General features: G+C 36.7%; 1 protein-coding gene across 17 annotated transcripts in view; it reads left to right on the top strand.

Annotated features, from left to right (window-relative positions):
- KDM6A (lysine demethylase 6A) overlaps nucleotides 1–19,397 on the top strand; it is a 150,648-nt gene that overhangs the window by 93,407 nt on the left and 37,844 nt on the right. For 5 of the 17 annotated variants that reach the window (XR_010995808.1, XR_010995809.1, XM_068179688.1 and 2 more), the window contains exons 8-18: nucleotides 1,328–1,362; nucleotides 3,688–3,753; nucleotides 4,900–4,993; nucleotides 9,722–9,848; nucleotides 12,400–12,498; nucleotides 12,809–13,028; nucleotides 13,590–13,724; nucleotides 14,166–14,321; nucleotides 14,981–15,076; nucleotides 17,000–17,104; nucleotides 17,687–18,082. Coding sequence is in view for 15 of the 17 variants with exons in the window: in XM_068179688.1 (XP_068035789.1) it covers nucleotides 1,328–1,362; nucleotides 3,688–3,753; nucleotides 4,900–4,993; nucleotides 9,722–9,848; nucleotides 12,400–12,498; nucleotides 12,809–13,028; nucleotides 13,590–13,724; nucleotides 14,166–14,321; nucleotides 14,981–15,076; nucleotides 17,000–17,104; nucleotides 17,687–18,082 (1,529 nt within the window). In the remaining 2 variants the exon portion in view is untranslated. The remainder of the gene's footprint in view (nucleotides 1–1,327; nucleotides 1,363–3,687; nucleotides 3,754–4,899; nucleotides 4,994–9,721; nucleotides 9,849–12,399; nucleotides 12,499–12,808; nucleotides 13,029–13,589; nucleotides 13,725–14,165; nucleotides 14,322–14,980; nucleotides 15,077–16,999; nucleotides 17,105–17,686; nucleotides 18,083–19,397) is intronic. The other 12 variants (XM_068179692.1, XM_068179686.1, XM_068179696.1 and 9 more) reach the window with 7 other exon arrangements.

Genomic DNA, 19,397 nt, shown 5'->3' with positions numbered 1-19,397 from the left:
TCCAAGGCATCACTTCATTTTGAAGCTTCACACTGAAGGGGTTTTGTTAGGAGGGGAAAAAATGGGAGAGACGTTTTATAGATAATGAACTCCTGAAACAAATGCAGGGCTTTTCTTTCATCAGTACACAGTGAAGTTTGATGATGCAGTGAACATAATGGGTGTGTTATGTGCCCTTTAGCGAGGAACACAAAAAGTTTATTAAAATTTTAGATGATGCATTTCATTCTGACCTGGTTTCCAAAGTGCACTTGGCTTCCTTCTTTATAGCAGAGGACAAAGCAGTGCACAAAGGGAGATATTTTCCCTCCCTTATGACCCAGAGTGAAACCCTGAACTCCATATTACCTGTATGTATGGTAATTCGATGTCACACTATTCTGTAGCTTCAAGGGAGAGAAATCTGTGTAATTGAAGTAAATTGAGCTTGGCTCAAACACAGGTATTTTCTTACTTGTAATCCTCACAAACATGGAGCAAAAGTCTGTCTCGAAGGAACTTTTCTTTCCTCATCAAAGCAGAATGAGGATAACATTCATCTCAATTAGCTTCAGCTATCTACAGTCCATGGATAGCCCACGTTAGCAGTTCTCAAGTCTTTTCTGTGATGATTTGAGCAGTGTGAGGGTAATTTTCTCTCTGCTTTTACTCTTGAACAACCCATTTTTCTTTCTCCAGCCAGCAATCTTCTTGCCTGCACAGGCTGCTGGTAGTATTATGGCATTCTGAACAATTTATATGAGGAATTGAAAATGCTTAACAGTAACAATCAAAGTATCACCTGTAATTAACGCTATCACCTGTAATTAAACTTCTGGTTCAGTTTAACAAGGGAAAGACAATTCCTAAAAGGAAAAAAAAACACCTAAATTTAAGATCCTATATAAAACTGGCAGTGTGTAACATAATGTTCTGTAACCCAGCCTAGTCTATTTCTTGGCAGCTGAATGAAAATATTTATTTCTAGCTTGGTTATGTACAGAAAATACTACCTGTGTTCTCTTACCACAGCTTCAAGAGATTTTATTGCTAAATTTACTGAAAGGTTAATGGACTCTTTGTTTCAGAACACAAATAAAATCTATGGACTGCTTTTCTCAATATCTGTTTGCAGTTTTCGTGCTTTGTTAGGATATTAATTTTCTGTCTGGTCTGGTGTATTAAGTGTAAAATATCAATGTAAAAAAATACTCTTTTGGTATTTTCAAAATGTAATTTGTCTTTGTTAGCATTGGTAAATTTGAAACATTTTTTATCCCTCACTTCAAAACATTGCAATTGCTCTTGTTGATTAAAACTAATAATTTTGATTTTCCCACTCTTACAGTTCAGTTTCACATTGCCCACTTATATGAAATCCAGGTAAGCTTTTAAGCTCATTTTCATAAAGTGTGGTTGAGTTTCAAACTATGTGATGGAATCAGGCTCTGGAATTCAGATTATAGATGCTTTAGTAAAGTTAGACTAAAGTCTTGAATCACTCAAGAAACTTGACTTTCTTTGGCTAAATTAAAAATATTTTGTGTGTGGAGTCTCATGCTATAAAATGGGATAGGTTTCTTAATAAACATATATTTACTAATCTCCCAATTTGAGTGCAAAAAAAAAAAAATTCCAAAATACAACTTTCAGGAAAATTCTTTTCAGAGATTCTATTTATATTTAAAAGGTTATATGTAGATCTAAAAATATGAAGTTTCTTAATTTGTGTGTATATATATATATATTCAAATTGTTTCTCATGTACACACAGAGAATCCATCCCAACCAGTTGCCCATGTGCCTTTTAAGTATATGTGGCATATTTGACACGAAATTTTCAAATTTAAGTGCAATTTTTAAAGTTTATAAATTTTCAAATTAAATTGATGCATGTGGCATTAGGGATCTGTGATCAACAGCAAATAAAGCTGTGTTACTAATTCTGGGTCAAATCCTACCACAGAGCTTTTCAGGTGAATCTTTTGGGAAATTACAGAACACTTCCTGAGCTTCCAGAATATAAGTAAATTGGAGCCAAGTGGCTACTGAGACAGCTATGGTATATTTGAGATTTGACTGACACTGGTTACATAAGGTAGATATTGTGCCCTTTTACCACATTTATAGGTATCATATGACTGAGGAAGGGATGTGACATGAAAACAAAACCTGTTGTAAATGAAATGGATGACAGACGAATTATATTTTCAGTCAGTTAGAAAGTAAGTGCTGTCTTTTGATGGCACAGTGAAAAATGGCCTGAAGTATTTCTATATAAATAATAGATATGAATCTGATAAACAGGATATTTTTGAGTGCTTTTGGTGCAAAGTTGTATGACAGGACAGAAATCTGCCATCCCAGAGCACCATTAAGCAAGTTCATGGGTCGCTGTGGTTCTGGGCTACCATCCAGATTCCATTCAGCACATCAGTTCTGTTTTACTCCAGCAGATCACAAGGAAGTCAAACACCCCAGGTCACCGTGCCAGGTGTCCTGTGTAAGTGTGTGACCAGTGTTAGCTGTGCTTAAGCTGTGCTTTCTGGCTGACAGTTACAGGCAGCAGGAGCTTTGTTTTAATGCAAGTCAGAGCAAAAAGTTTCGGTGCATTGTGCTCTTAGGTTTGGTTTGTCTCACAGTTCTGGTGGGGAGAGGTATCTTGTTTTCTGGAATTTGACAAACTGACAACCAAAAGAGTCTTGACTTCATTCTGGATATTACTTCTGGCACAATTAGAGAGGTTTTGGAGACAGGCTGGTTGCTCAGCTTCCTTTACAGGACCCAGTGAAACAGTTTTTTGAACCCCTCCGTATACTTGGAAATTATATACTCTCTTAATATTAATGAAAAAGTTAATTCATTTCTTAATTAAGTACCACAGTACTGCACTTTAAATGATGGATTGCAAGGCTCTGGACAAGAAACAAGCCTGGTGCTGATGAGAATTAGCAGTGGTTAATGCTGATTTCACCTCTGGAAGTGAGGTGGCTTGTATGATGTCTAAAGAGAGATGCTGGATTGGGTTCTCCTCCCCTTTTCCATTTCTAAGACCATTCATGATGCAGCCAAATATCAAAGACTTTAGAATTAGCATAGAGGCATCAAGTTCTTCCCTGTGGTGGTGGTGAGGCCCTGGACAGGTTTCCAGAGAAGCTGTGGGTGCTCTGTCCCTGGAAGTGTCCAAGGCCAGGTCAGAGCTCTGAGCCATCTCCTCTAGTGAAAGGTGTCCCTGCCCATGGCAGGCCATTGGAATTAGATGATATTTTAGGTACTTTCCAACCCAAACCATTCTGATTCAATGAAATAAAACCTAATGTAAACATTGAGACAGGTTTTGTTATTATTGTAAAGGCATATTGGCAATCAGATTTCTAAAGGGTAAATGCTACAACAAATTACAAAAGTAAAAAATACTCTAGATGTGGAAAACATGCCCTATTTTAAAAGTCCTTTCTGAAACCTCCTGAGCCTGTAAACATATTTTTCAATGTGTGAATATTAGGCACTGATATTTACCTAATTTGACATCTGGATTGCTGCCTCTGCTTTCATGCTCTACAGTGAACTTCCGTTCATTTGCTCAACATTCATAGTCATAAACTACAAATTTTGTTCCCAATGCTAAATTTAAAATCTTTTCCTGATTGTTTTTCTTTTGCTGGACATGGATATTTTATTTATTTATATTATTTGTTTTCTTACCAGTTGTCTGCATTTCATGAACACCAATTAAAAATCTTTCCTACCAACTTCCCCTTGTTCCATTTGAAAGTATGTAATTGCTGCTTTAATTTTTCTTCCTGACTAGAATAAGGTTTTTAAATCACCAATTTGTCTTTTGTGATTTTGAGATTTCAAGAACTTGATAATTTATAAATTCTACTAGGTATTTAATTGTTTCATTTTCTTCCCAGTTGTCCCTTCAAAGCACCAATACTAATTACTGTGTACTCCTTGCTTAAAACAAATGTAATTAAGCCACAGTCATTTGCATTTAGTTGGCCCCATTTATTTTAATGCACTCTTCATCTCTTTGCCAGAATGAAGTCTAATGTTGAATTACCTAAAAGCATATTTGTGGAAGAGGAGGCACAGAACAGTGGAACATCTAAAATACATTCACTTTTAAGCAGCTATTGTAGGGAATGCAAAGATAAATGCTGACATTGTTACCAAATAATTCATCAAATAATTATTGAGAAGTCTTAACCTTTAATATACACAAATCAGCTCATACAGTTCACAGAAATCAATAAAGACCCCCAATCCTTACCTGGAAATGTGTTTCCTGTACCAACACCTGTTTGTATAGGGAATTGAAAATTGAGTGTTTCTAGACTGTAGGCACACCTAAACTATACAGCAGATAATAAGATGTACCTTCATTATCTAGGCATAAACCTTTTAATTCTACATGTGGTGGGACTCTTACCAGGACAACAAATATCTTGAAAGAGGAAGTTCAAATATACCAAAGGAAGGAAAGAGGCAAAATGATACCAGCCACCAATTACTGATGATCTTGGTTTTTGTTACAAATTTCTTGGGAGGAATTCGTGTGGGATTTTCTCAGATGTAGATTCACATTGAAGTATTCCCCTTAAAAGCAGAATATTCAATATTGTAGTGTAAGAAACATAATGCATGTATGAGGAGTTGACAAAATTTAATAATTTGCAAATTTCCCTGAATTATTTTAAGTAGACAGTTTCTATTAAATATTATATTTATGGAAGTTATTCTCTTACCATATATATATGTCACTCATTAAAGCTTTCATATGCACTGTATGCAAAAAAAAAAAAAACTATAACTTTTTGTCAATGTGTTTGTGTGCTGTCAGTGCTGTGAAATCGTTGCTATTGGTGATCTGTTGTAAGCTCTATGATTAATCCATTTACTTTTTTCCTTTTGCAGAGAAAGTATCACTCTGCAAAGGAAGCTTATGAACAGCTTTTGCAGATCGAAAACCTTCCTGCACAAGTAAAAGCAACTGTCTTACAGCAGTTAGGTATGTAAAATTAACTTTTATTTTCCTCTGTGTTTCGTTTTTGCCATCTTTGCCTTCAGCAGTGTTTTTTAAGGCTCCATTTCCAAAGGGAGTCTAAGACACACTGCACATGGTACATGAGATTTTCACCCAAATAGAACATGTAGCAATAGATAATCAAGTAAATAAGAGAGGAGGAAAATATTTGGATTAAACTTAACAAATTAAAAAGCTCCTGTGTATTAGATTTTGGGCAGTGAGAGGGGGGTGTTTCAGAGAAAGAGGGCAGCAGTTGGAATTCTGTGTTCTCAGTTCTGCCTCTGTTAGCATCCCTTGAAAAAACCTAAATACTCTGTGTCAGACTAGAAGAACATGGCAACTGAAAAATTTACCTTTTCTTTCACTCTAATTATACTCTGTAATGAAAACCAGCTTCTGTGACTAAAAGGTTTATCATCAGGTTCCATTTAAAAAACCACATAAAAAGTGAAAAGGAATTATTTTTTTTAAATTGTCATATTCCATGTTTATAGAAAGCCGATAAACAATTTTTAGCTAAGAATTTCTAAAAAGTGGATTGCATAGAATGCTTTTTTCCTCTATACCATATAAAAGTTTTTCCAGAATATTTTTTTAAAATTGTTCAACCCAGTGCAGAACTTCTTCATTCACCTTCTCCATGTTCTTCATCTAATTTATTATTCTAAGTATTAATTTAGCTTGCTTATGCCCATTTCAATTTTTTTTTACCTCTTCACGTAGTGGTCATTTAACTCAAATTTGCTACTGGCATTAAGTTATGGCCACAGTGCTTTCTTTTTCTGTGATGCAGGTTGTGTATGGATTTGGAGTGGGATAATTTGTGCTGTGTGACAGAATGTCACAATCAGTGGGCTAATTTTGAGTCATCTCTCTGAAATCACAAGTAAAACTGCTGGAGGAGTTTGCTGCAGGACTCTGGGTGATGCTCTTTTTGCTGTCACAGGACAGGGTTGCTTACATCTCAGTAAGCTCTTTGAATTTTTTTTTTGTTTAGCTTGATATTATGTCACCTAGTATAAATTGTCAACAGTTTCATCCAGAAAGGCTGTACATCTGATCAGTGGAAGATAGGCTTCTCAAAAGAGCTGACCAGCTCTTTTTCATCTCTGTTTGATGTATGTTGCCACAATAGAAGCAAAGGCACGTGGTTGTATTCATAAAATCCTGCCACAGGTCTCTGTGCTAGCAGTAAGAGCAGTGACTGAGAATTGTCTGCTGTCTGAAAACTGGATTAACTCTCTTTATTCAATCAGCATAGGTCACCCAGTTTCGTTGTGTGGGTAGCTTCTCTGTGGAGAAAGGGATAGAGTGGTCTTAACTGGAACATTGAAGGAATAATGCCTTTTCCTTTGCTCTTCTCTCTTAACAGTGGTATTTATCAGAGTCTGGTGTTTATCGCAGATTTAGTCTTTAGCAGCTGGTAATAAAAACACCTCCTCAGGAAGCACAGTCCGGGTGGTGCACTGCTGCTTAGAAAAAATAATAGAAAATACCTGCCATCTGCCAGAATGCTACTTGCAAAACCCAGTCAAAGCATATTTGTATTTGTACATTGAACTCTTTTTTTTTTTCCACTTTGACAGAAAAAATCAGTTTTAAAATAGCTTTTGTTTATTTTCCTTCACTAGTTAATGTTTATTGAGCCAGATTGGAATTCAGGCAAGTTCAGATGTCTTGTGAGAGAATTACTAGAATCTCTGCTCCTGTTGCTGGTTTCCAAAGCTGTGACTGTGGAGGAGAACCCTGTGATTCCCAGATAAACACATACCCAGTTGAGCTGATGAGTGCTGACTAGTTCAGGTGGTCATCACTTCTCTTTGCTGTTCCATTTGCTTTCCAGACAACAATTCTTTTCACCACTTTGCCCGAAATGACATTACGTTAATGAGACTGAAGACCAAATCTGTCCCAATGTTCTTTCCCCAGTTGTATTCAGCTGCTGGATAAGGAAGAGTGTAAGAACAGCATAAACATCTGCTTAGAGTTCCCAAGTGCACTCCCAATTATTTTTGTCTGGGGGCATTGCTAGATGGTGTTTCTGTAATTGGATGTGGCATCTGAGGTGCTGAAATGAGGAAGAATTCACTGTCTTCAGAGACACTCACATTTACTAAAGAAAAAGTGATTACCACAAGTTCAGTGTGAGAATGATTGATAAGCATAAAAAAAAGACTCATGAGCTAGGCTAGCACATCGGAGGGATTTTTTCCAGATCCCCAAATTTTGTTCCAAATGAGACTGCAAAGATCTGCAAAAGAGCATGGAACATTTGTGAAGGATGGACAAGGTCTGTGGTTTGGTTTATCATATTAAAAATGTCCCAGCAGTGGAAAAGTAGTCAGTTATGCTGGTTGAGAATTGGAGATAGGTTTTGTAAATGGGAGACTGCACAACTTAGGAGTTTTCCATCACCTTCTTTATGTACATTCTTCATTTTATGCTCAAGAACAGATCCAGTTTCCCCTGCCTGAACTATTCAAGTGGAAAACTTTTGTTTGCTCTCCCTTTCTTGCTTTCTGCCTTTTTCAGCTCCCTGTGCAGGAAGATAACATTGGGAAGCAGCCCTTGTTTCAGCAGAGAAGCCAGATAGGGATTGCTGGTTCTCATTTCTGTCTTCTAGAAATAGACTTGTTCTTTTTTATCAGTGAACCTCAGTAAAGATCTCACAAAGATACAACATGTTACCTTTCAATCCTGCAAGGTTCTGATGAAACAGAAAATAGGCACACAACATTTCTAAAGACAGAGGAAATTATTCAATGTCTTTTTTTTACCATTTTTCATAATCCCTGAACTAATATCTTTATCTCAGCCTTTGTCTGGAACAGCACCTGGTACCTCTATCCTTAACATACAGTTACTCAGGTGATCCCAATAACCAACCTCAGAGAAGCCTTTTTTTCTTAAAGCATGAGTATTGTCTGTATGCTGAAGAACTTCAGAGGCTTGGGATTTGAATCAAAATCGTAGCTTGTTTATTAATTTAGTGACACAAAGTTGTTTAACATGACTGCAAAAATCACTGGGATTTTTTCCTTTTTTTTCCCCCTGACTGATAGATTTTTTTACTTGATTGATTTTCAGTCAAGATAAAGTACTTTCTGCAGCACTGTAACCACTTGACTCCTTACCTGACATTTCTTACAGTCCATGAAATATTCGAACTTCTGCTTGTAACCACAATTTTGAAATTATATTTCTGAGTCCACCTCAGGCAAATGTTCAGTAGCTGTGATTTTGTTTTCAACTGCCTTTGTTCAAGTTTGGAAGTTTGCATTCCATTTGCAGAAGTGTGGTGTCTGTTAACAAGTATGAGCCCATGGAATGAAAAAAAGAGCTCTATCAAAGAGGTAAAATAAAAATCATAAAGGAAAGTGTAATTACAGAGAGCGAGGTGAGCCTGCAAATACCCATCAGTTCATTCTTAGTCTTGCCTGTCCATGTAGTTAGACTTTATCAAAAAGCACCAATTTAGGGTGCTGAATGTTTAGCTCTCAGAAGTTTTAAGTGGACAGGCAGTGCAGGCATGTGCTCCACTCTGTCATGAACCAGAACTTTATACAAACCTTGGGTAATTTATGAAATCAGTGTCATAGTGTTCCACAAGAGGCTGTTTATGGGTGTGACAGGGACAGTCTTCTGTCACATCTAACATTTTACAAATGTTTTCTGAAAAGCAGTGGCTTGTTAAGACAAATACATGGCTATTGAGCAAACAGCAAGACATTGCTGAGTGCTGTGGTATGCAGTGATTTCAGCAAGCCAACTGCTGGCCACAAAAGATTTCCTTGTTTGTACTCATTGTATGAACAGCAGTGAGATGGTTTTGTGGCTGCTTGAAGGAATTCCATCTGAGCATGGAGGCAGATGAGGAGCAGCTGGAGAAGGTGATGAAGGTGCTTTGTTTGAAGTGGTAACCAAGCCTTGCATCAGTGCTAGAGCAAAGATGCATTTTAATAAGCATGTAAAATATTATTGGGGAGGATGGGTTGTGGGAGGCCTTTAAAGAGGGGATGAATAATTTGTCTGATGTAATGAAAGAAGAAAAGGCATTTGAAAGAATATGACGTGTGGTTAGATTAATTTGTTATGTAGATGAGAGGTGATGGCATTTGTCAAGGTGAATGGAAAATACGTTGTATTAATGAGGAGGAAATGACAATGTAAGAAAGATTCAAGTGGAGATGCAAAAATTCTTAGTCCAGATATAGATATGGGACAAATAAAAGGATTTAGAAGAAAAAGAGTAAACAATGTAATATGTAGATGTTGCACATGTTAGATACAGATATATATATGTAGGTATAAAAAAACATAATTGCTGTGTGTGACAGGGAGAATGGTGGCATTTTTCACAATGTCAGGGAAGGCATCTGTGTTCAGAGGAGGAATGACATTAATATTCACTTTTATAGTAGAAGATTGAGCAGTTCATAATTGTGCTCCTAACCTCTTAGAAAATTATTTAAACCCAAAAAAATGCTTTAAAACTCCATGAAAGTAATTTTAACTTTGAGTCCTTTTTGTCCTGTAATTTTAGTATGGAACTTTAAAAGTTTTTAAAACTTTGTAATGTATATATAAATGGTTTTATTGCTCGATAGTCTTATTTTTAAAGAGACACCAATGCTACAAAGTCCTGCTGTGCCAGAGTATTAAATGGTCTTGGGGAATATCACTTCTCCCATTTGTGAATTGTTTTTGTAGGCTGGATGCATCACACCGTGGATCAGCTTGGAGACAAGGCAACCAAGGAAAGCTATGCTATACAGTATCTCCAGAAATCTCTAGAAGCAGATCCAAATTCTGGTCAATCCTGGTATTTCCTTGGAAGGTGAGAACAGACTTTATAGACACCCTAACTATATTGGTAAATTTTTTTGAGGATACTCATTATTGTATCTTACATGGTTTTTCTTCTTAATCCTGTCAGAGGAAAAATGAAGGGAAAGTATGTATATATCTACTGAAGTCTTAAGTTTTCTGGAAAGTGTATGAAAAGAAAAGGTGCTAACATATTTGGGGTGAATAAAGACGAGAAGTTGAAATGAAGTATGTTACCCAAGGGGTTCTGCTTTTTTGTAGTTATTATTCAGTCTACACATTTACAGTAATCTGAATATATCCGGCCTGGTTTTACTTGTTTCTCTCACTCTTTTTCGCAAATTCTCTCTAAATGTTGTTACTTTTCTTCATACCTTTTTCATAATTCTTTCTCTCTTTATTTTCTCAGAATCTCCCTCCTAATCTCAGTTTTTGCACTGAAATACAAGCATTTTCCTAGGCAGACATCCATTTTTAAAGGGCATACACAGCAATGTATGGCTCAGACTGATCCATTCTAATGTGTATTTAAGTGTATTTAATTTTGTAGCCTTTGACGCTATTTTTTACTTACATTCCGAGATGTAAATCATACAAATTTGATGAGTTTTTCTGGTCTTCTTTTTAAGAAAAGTGAGTACTTCACTTAAGCCAGCAATAACTATTGAAATACTCATGTTTTGGAGAAAGCTTTGAGGGCAATTCAAGTCCATATGTGAACACATCACTTCTTTTGAGGAATACATTTAAAAAGAACGAGGCAAAAATAAAATGAATATCCTAACCTCAGTGTCTTCCAGCTGACATTCTTGGGGATTCTGGTCACATACAGCTGGAACCTATTTTTGATTTTGTCATGCTAATCATATTTCTCCAGCTGTTCCTGTAAGACAGGGATCTCCAACCAGCACTGAGTGTGTGGGGCAGAGGGGCAGGGCAAGTGTGGAGGGAAAAGGGAAAATGAGCCAGGGATCATCTTGTGCATCTTATCTTCCACTGGGCTAAAATCCTGTTTTTTCTTCAGTAGTCCCATTCCAGATGCCTTGAGCAAGTTGAGTTCTCAGGCATGGTGGAGCTGGAGTTCCTGCACATGGGCAGCTGCTGTGCTCTGCTGGTGGTCAGGGTGAAGCCTAGGACCCTACAGACAAGGGGGAGAATTGAGGAAATGGGGTGAAAAATTTAGTGGGAGCATTTGTTTTACTTTACAGGGAGGACTACAACAATAATGTTTCTGTGCCCCATTTCTCCAGTCCATACTCTGGCAGGAGGAGGAGAACAGGGTTATGGGATTGTGCATTCACTCATTTTCCCTCCTCATGTAATCCCTTGGTGCTGTTCCTTCCTCTGCTGGTTGTCCAATCCAGGTAGCAAGTTGGTTAAAGCTGTCTTTCAAAATACATCACCACCTCCCTTCTCTCCCACTGGAAAAACTCCATCTGCCAAAATTTTGTGAGGGCTTAATGTTAGTGCTACTCTAATGACAGGCTTTATGTATGACACCCAGGCAGAGTGAAACATGGCTGTTGGACATTGGCTAGATTGTCATTAAAACAATCTCCTGAAACATTGTATTCAGACTTAATGGATGATTTTAGGCAAAGTAATGCTATATTTTATTGTATTCATTTCCTAGTGTGCCTCAAAAATACTTGAAAGAGTGTCACGTGTTTGGCACACCTTTGCCTGTACTGTTCTGCTTGGTTTTTATTATTCACTAGAATAAATTTTCTGTTGTTATTTATGTGTTTCGAAAGTTGTCAGTTCTTTTGCCAACAGGGCTAGTTTCTACAAACAATACATGACACAGTTATTGTTGATTAAACTAGTAAATATATATATATAGGTGGATATTTGATCCTGGCTTTATTTGGAGCTTTTAATTTTAGAAGTGTAGGTATCATTCCCTGTGGTATAATTGTAGTTCTCTTTAATACCAGAATACCTTTGAATTTGTATGTGAGGAATTAAAGTAAGACATGTAGAAATTAAAGTAAAAATATAAAAAAATACAGAATCACTCAACCTTTTCCAAAATATGATGCTCTGTATATGCAGTACAAGTAACTGGTTTGTTCATTACTTAAATATGATTGAGATGCAAGAAATGCTCATAAAAAGCCTCCCAGGCAGTCAGGGACCATCCTGGTTGAGTTGGTCAGTATTTCTCAATAATTCTGTTTTGTAGAACATTAAGTTTTATGACCATTTGTTTGATGAAATAGGTAACTTAATTGTTTCACTGTAATGCTATCTGTAGATAAATACTGTTTTTACTGACTGATAAGGTATCACCAGTGAAAGAAATGCAAATCTATCAAATGTGGCATGACTGTTTCCTTACAAATGTAGTAATCCAGGGTTTAAGTAGATCTGGGGTGCTTAAATAAATAATTAGTAATACATGTCGAGATGTTTGAGTCTGCTTGTGGCTGGCATTCAGAAACAGCAAATGTTGGGTGTGTATTTGCATGACTTAACATTTATCAGATCAGACTTGGTAAGCCATGCTCAATGATTACCTTCTATAAATACTACCAAAGTTCTCTCTTTTCTTTTCCCAGGTGCTATTCAAGTATTGGGAAAGTTCAGGATGCCTTTATATCTTATAGGCAATCTATTGATAAATCAGAAGCAAGTGCAGATACATGGTGTTCAATAGGGTAAGGATGATATAGGGTAATACAATTATATAATTCCATGCTAATATATATAAATAAAGAATATCAACTTTCTGTGAACTCAGAGGGACTGTAAAGTCTTTTTTTATTTATACACTCATGTTGTCAGACTTATCTGATTTGAAGTTTAAATAATGAATTAATATTTGCTTTCTCAGTGTTTTAAAATACAATGTTAAAGTTTTATATAATGCCAAGATTTATTAAGGGGTTGGGGAGGGATGTGGGTATTTGAGTTCCTTGTGTCTTGACTTTGTTATTAATTCTCAACTTCACTAATCTTTCTATTCAGTGTGCTGTACCAACAGCAAAATCAGCCTATGGATGCTTTACAGGCCTATATCTGTGCTGTACAATTGGACCATGGCCATGCTGCAGCCTGGATGGACCTAGGCACACTCTATGAGTCCTGCAACCAGCCTCAGGATGCCATTAAATGCTACTTAAATGCAACTAGGAGCAAAAATTGTAGTAATACCTCTGCGCTTGCAGCACGGATAAAGTATTTACAGGTAAAACTAATGCTTTAAGCAGGGGAAATACTCTTCAAACACACAGCAGAGGGGAGGGGAGAAGTCACACATGAGCTTAACTTGCGGTTGTTTGTGGTGTGTTTAACCTGTTTTCATGTGTACTGTAAGCATATCATAGCCTGTAATATTTTATTTCTTCATTTTTAAGTGGAACTTAATTCCTTATAAACCCTATTTTGCCCATTTAATCAAAACATACTGTTTTACATCATTTTGCATTTTTCTTTGTATTTGTCTACATTTTTAAGTTCTCATAACATATAGTGAGAATACGCAACACACTATCTTTCACTCTTGTTTGCAATTTCAGAAAAAAGGAATTATGAGAACTCTGAATCCAGAGCTCATCTTTGTTCTGATTCTCACAAAGGTTTATATTCTGGTTACCCTCTTTATACCTAGCACCTTTCTAAACCCCAAAATTTTAAATCTGTCCTCTCTTTAAGACATAATTAGCTACAGCATTTAGGAAGATTTCATGGACTTGCTCTTACTAAAGTAGGCTTGTGTTAAATTTGCTTTTTACATAATTTTTCCTAGGCTCAGTTGTGTAACCTTCCACAAGGTAGTCTACAGAATAAAACTAAATTACTTCCTAGTATTGAGGAGGCATGGAGCCTACCAATCCCCGCAGAGCTTACCTCCAGGCAGGGTGCCATGAACACAGCACAGCAGGTGAGAAGTTGGGTTATGTTCTGCAGGTGCCCAGCTTTAAGGGTTCTTTACAATCGGTAGTGGTCAAGCTTATTTTATTGAGCACAGGATTGGCTTTTATTAAAAGAAGCCTTTGATTTATTTGCAGAGGGATATTAGATCAAGGAGCTCCCTATAATGTGGGAGAAATATGGGGGTACCAATTTAGAACCTTTGTGGATTTTCATGATTTTAAAAGATTTCATCTTAAATAGAAATGCTGCAGTGGTTTAATAATCCCGTGAAAGGTACACATTCCTCCATTGATGACCATATGGAAACTGATTTTTCAGTTATTGAGATCAGCTTCAGAATATCTACTCGGCCCTTTTAATGTATGTGGGCTGCTAAAATTATAAAATTTAAAGGAAAGCATTAAGAATATATAGAACCATATTTTTGTCTTCCTTCTGTGATTCTTAGGCTTGTAAACCTCATCATCCAAATACTGAACCTGTACTAGGCCTCACTCAAACACCAATTTCACAGCAATCCTTGCCACTACACATGATTCCTTCTAGCCAAGTAGATGACCTGACCAGTCCTGCCAAGAGGAAAAGAACATCTAGTCCAACAAAGGTATATATTCTGATGAACTAGAGCCCCCTACCAAAATTATATGGAAAATATGCACTGAAATGATGCAGCATGCACAGACTTTGTGCTGTAAATTTTAATCCTTTGGCATCAAGGTGGGGAATGTCTTTAGAAATTCTAAAAAAACATTTTTAAGTGGTGTGTTTAATCAGATTCCAGCTTAGGCAGGAGGTGCATAAGGGCAGTGCACATTGGTGGCACTCTACTGCAGTTGTAGTCGTGTCAGTGAAGAAGTACAGTTGTAGTCTGATGATTGAGAGGGAGACAATCATGTCATCCTGTCTATTGCCTTTGCTTATATTTAGAATTCAAGTGTTTCATCATCATGTAATAGTGTTACAGTAGATAAAGTATTCAGTTTTGATAGTAGCATACATTTAAGTTAATTGCATAATTTGATTTGCTTGTTTTTCCTTATGGTATTAGATATCATTAACTTTTTTCTCAGACTACTCTGATACTGTTGGGAATGGTAGAATGAGACTTGGTTATTTTAGTACATTCTTACTATTATATATTTTTATATTATTGTTCTTGAAACAATTACTAGTTCTTTCATAAATAAGGTAAAATCTAGATAGTAAAAGAAATTATGTTGGCCCTTTGATAGTCACACATTTTAATGTAACGTTTTCTCTCAGAATACTTCAGATGTTTGGAGCAGTGGCCATACAGTGTCACATCCTCCTGTACAGCAACAAATTCATTCTTGGTGCTTGACACCACAGAAATTACAGGTATGTATGGGAGATCTTCAGAAGCTCTGCTAAATATTTTGTTTATTTCTTTCTTCCTTTTAAGAAAATAAACCTGGGACATGTTCTGGTTTCACATTCTTGAAATTCAGTGTAAACTACTTCCCGGGGTATAGTTCAAGTTCAAATATTTGTGGCCTCTCTATGTGAGACAAGTTCTAGTAGGAAACTAAATGATCTCTAGGAGAATCTGAACACCTTCAGGGTATGATTTCTATAATTTATAAAATAAGTATGTACAGTAACTCTTTTTTCTTACAATGTTTTAAAGAGACATATGCAAATTGTCACACTTGTGTGCAAAGTGAGTTTTGTGACTTGCTGTAGTGTGGGGGATATTGAAAGAGGTGTAGAAGTATTGTTGTAATATCATCCCTTCCTCTGAGGTTGCTTCTTGTATCAAATTGCATAAACAAATAAGCACATTCCACGAAATCATTGCTCAAATGAAATCTGCTGCTGCTTTTCTGCATTATGTGTCAGCTAATACAATTATATGAAATGCTAGATTTTCATCTGGAAATCTTATTTTGGGTGTTTTTAGTCAGGAAATTTTGTTGTCTCTTCAGTTCATTAGGGCATGCAGTGAGCTTCAGCAGGAATTCCATATATTGAAAATAGGCCCTGCTGGAAAATTTTACCCATGCATTGCACATGCTTTGGATGCAAAGAGAAATAGAAGGGAGCACAGTGCAGAGGCAGAAAGCATTCTCATTAACTGAGCAATGTTCCCCTCAATTCCAATATATCTTTTCAACTGTTTCTCTGTCTGAACAATATTGGCTTTATTATACTGTATAATTTTCCCTCCCTCTTTCTCCTGCCTCCCCACCGCTTTGGTTCTTCCACAGTCTCTCTCTCTCTCTCTCTCTCTCTCCAAGCATTCTCATTATTTCCCTCTGCTTATTTTATATTTGACTACTTTTTCCCCTTTTCAGTCTCACCTTTTTCCATATCCAACTTCTTTCTCTAAGCAGAACCTCAGTAGGCCTCTCTTGAGTACAGTAGACTGGATGTGCTGGCAATAGCTTGACAAGGTTCCAGCACATATAAAAAGAAAAGCCAAAAATGTATGATGCAAGAGGAGAGTGAATAAAAAAGCCTTTATTACATCTTCAAAGTTGGCAACTCAGAGGCTGGATGGATATGGCATGTTACATATACATGCATATGTGTGTGTGTGTATATATATATATATTTTTTATTTATTGCACTCCCCTCCAGAGGGAAATCAGAATGGAAGGTACTGTTGATCCAGGGATTTTGGCATGAACCATCTTCATCTGCTTTTTAAGTCATACCACTTAGCAGCAGCAGTCTTACTGGTAGGATGATGAAGGGTGCTGAGTATTTTAAAATGAGTAAAGAGATCAGATTTCTGGTAATAGATAACTAAATTTATCAGTTACTAACAAGATCAATATCGTAACTTAAGATATTGCTCTTACTAATGAAATCATACCATTTTCTGGAGTTGTTTTATATTTTCAGGAGAAGTTTTTCATATGTGCCTATAGTTTTAATTCACTTTGTGATGAACGGTATTAATGAAAGAGTAGCACAATACAAAAAGATGTTTAAATGTACATAATTATCATAAGAATTCCATATAATCATGCTTGAATGTAGTTTCCTTTTATGGTACCAGCACACTTAATTTTAGTGTGGCAGTAATAATTATACACTCAAATAATTTACAGAGTCTCTTTAGTTTTAGTAACTAGTAATAAGGTTTGTTTGCAAGAGAGTGTATGGAAAAATGTTTGAATCTGTAATCGAAATCTTGTTTATTTTCAGCTTTTTAAGTCTTGTCTTCATGGATACTTTTTAGTATTTTATGCAAGAAATTTATCTAAAAAGCCCATGCAATTTTAATGATTATGAACCACACTGCTGTTTTTTTAGCACTTGGAACAGCTGCGTGCAAACCGAAATAATCTAAATCCAGCACAGAAACTTATGCTGGAACAGCTGGAGAGTCAGTTTGTCTTGATGCAGCAACACCAGCAGGTGAGAACAAAAATATTTTTTTTATCTACAACACTTTTTTCAGTAATGGAGACTATTGTGTGTTTCTAGAATTGTAAAGAATTCTGCTGCACAGTTCTCATGCCCTTTGCCGTGTTATGTTAATTTTTTTTGGATAAAGGATAGTTGTGGATTAGTGGTTGAAACACAATGAGTTTAGCTGTGTTTTATTATAGGGCAGCTGGTTAATGTAAAAGTTTTCAAGCCACACTTTCAAAGTAACATGAGTGGACACATCTAAAAGCAGTTTTGCTTGAAAATACTTGGCTGTAGTAGCAGCTTTTCTCTCGTTCTGTCATTTTTCACTTCTCTCTCCCTCTCTGTCCAGCATCAGCAGTAAAACACTCAGACTGAAGGGCCAAGAAAAAAAAGTGTGCTGATAGCTTTACTTAACATTTACTCAGCATTTTTATGAGCTTGACAGTTCACAAAATCAACCACGAAGATCTTAAAATGAGTATAAAATTGGAAGTGACCAGTGCAGTAAATTACACAAACCTTGTATGACCCTTCCTTTGTCAGTTCCGCAGCCAATGTTGTTGTGCTTTGTTCATGTTCCATTAGATGAGACAAACAGGAGTTGCACAGGTACGATCTACTGGAATTCCTAACGGGCCAACAGCTGATTCATCACTGCCTACAAACTCTGTCTCTGGCCAGCAGCCGCAGGTTGCTCTGACCAGAGTGCCTAACGTCGCTCAGCGTGGAATCCGTCCCGCCTGCCCCGGGCAGCCTATGGCTAATGGACCCTTTGCAGCAGGCCCCGTTCCCTGCAGCACAGCAAGAACGCTGGGTAGTACAGACACTATTTTGATAGGCAATAATCACATAACAGAAAGTGGAAGTAATGGAAACGTGCCTTACCTGCAGCGAAACGCACTCTCTCTACCTCATAACCGCACAAACCTGACCAGCAGCGCAGAGGAGCCGTGGAAAAACCAACTATCCAACTCCACTCAGGTACAGCTTCAGTTTGCTCATAGGGTGCACTCAGGAGCCTTCCTGGGAAACTCACTGGTGGAAGGCTCTCGTTTGTAAAAGCACATTTTCCCTGGAGTTGATGGCATAGATTCAAATAAAACGTAGGTTCAACCTGCACGCGACTTTATATTGTTGAAAATCTCTGTGTTAAGTTATCCTTTGAGGATAAAGGAAATGATCATAAATCAAAGAGTGCAGTTCCATAGTGCTCAGCTGCCTACCTTTGTAGAAAAGTTTTTTCAAAGGGAATAATTGTGCATCTTTTTGTTGCTTCTTTAACGTGAAATGTTGTGATTTTGTTTTTTGTGTAGGAGGAATGTGCATATTTCATGGGAAGCTGAATGTTGTAGTTATTTTTGACATGACGTTGTCGCCATGATGTAATCATTACCATATTCTGTTTCCATGTGATCTTTAAAAAGTAGTATGTAGCACTCAGCACCACAGGGTTACTTGCAGAAAAATATTACAATACCAATAAGAATCCATACGGATTAAAGTGTGTTAGTAAGAGTGTTTTGTGTATATGTGTTAGAATTTGAAGATGGAGCATTTTTTTTTTTAATTCCATCCTGAATGTCTTTCTTCTAAGACAAACCTTGTAGATGTAATGCAGAGCTCTGTAGGAAAATACCATAATGGTTTCATTCATTTTTACCAGATGGGTTATACAGTTGATACAATGTTGTCTTCTTCCTCAAAACTGGCTACATTTCTTGTTTAATTAATATTGCATGTTATTTTAGTGCTGAAGAATTGACAATGGGCTTACATACCTAGATACTTAACTGCACGTACACTGCAGCAAAGGCTGAGATAACACTGGAAAACATTGTGTAAAAAATGATTATTCAAAACTAAAACTTGTGTTAGGATTTTCAAAAGTTTCTTCTAAATCAGCAGTACTGTTTTTAAACATGACAGGGGCATTTGGAGCCCCTTGCTTAAATTAGAATTCACATTTGTATTTTCGCTGTATAAAAGAAGTTCTTCATTGTTGTGCCGTTGTCCATAAAGTGGGCAAGTAATAATTGCAGTAGGAGCTGGCTCTTTTCCATGGAGAAAATAGTTTTGGAAAGGCAAGGAAAGCTTGTGGGGCCATTTCCTGTGTCCATTGCATCCAGGTCTCAGCAGAGTATTTGAGTCTGTAACATTCTCCACAGGTACCAAATGATCTCTTGATTTAAAGAATTATTTATCAATAATTAAGCTCCATAGAGGATTTAAGAAATTACGTATACAGGTGTGACATGCATAATACAGTTTGTAATTAACAAAAACATTTTGCCTATAA

Source organism: Anomalospiza imberbis, chromosome 2, assembly GCF_031753505.1.
Source record: "Anomalospiza imberbis isolate Cuckoo-Finch-1a 21T00152 chromosome 2, ASM3175350v1, whole genome shotgun sequence".
Classification (NCBI taxonomy): domain Eukaryota; kingdom Metazoa; phylum Chordata; class Aves; order Passeriformes; family Viduidae; genus Anomalospiza; species Anomalospiza imberbis.
The sequence above is the reverse complement of the archived record's forward strand: the minus strand, read 5'-3'. Positions and strand labels throughout refer to the sequence as shown.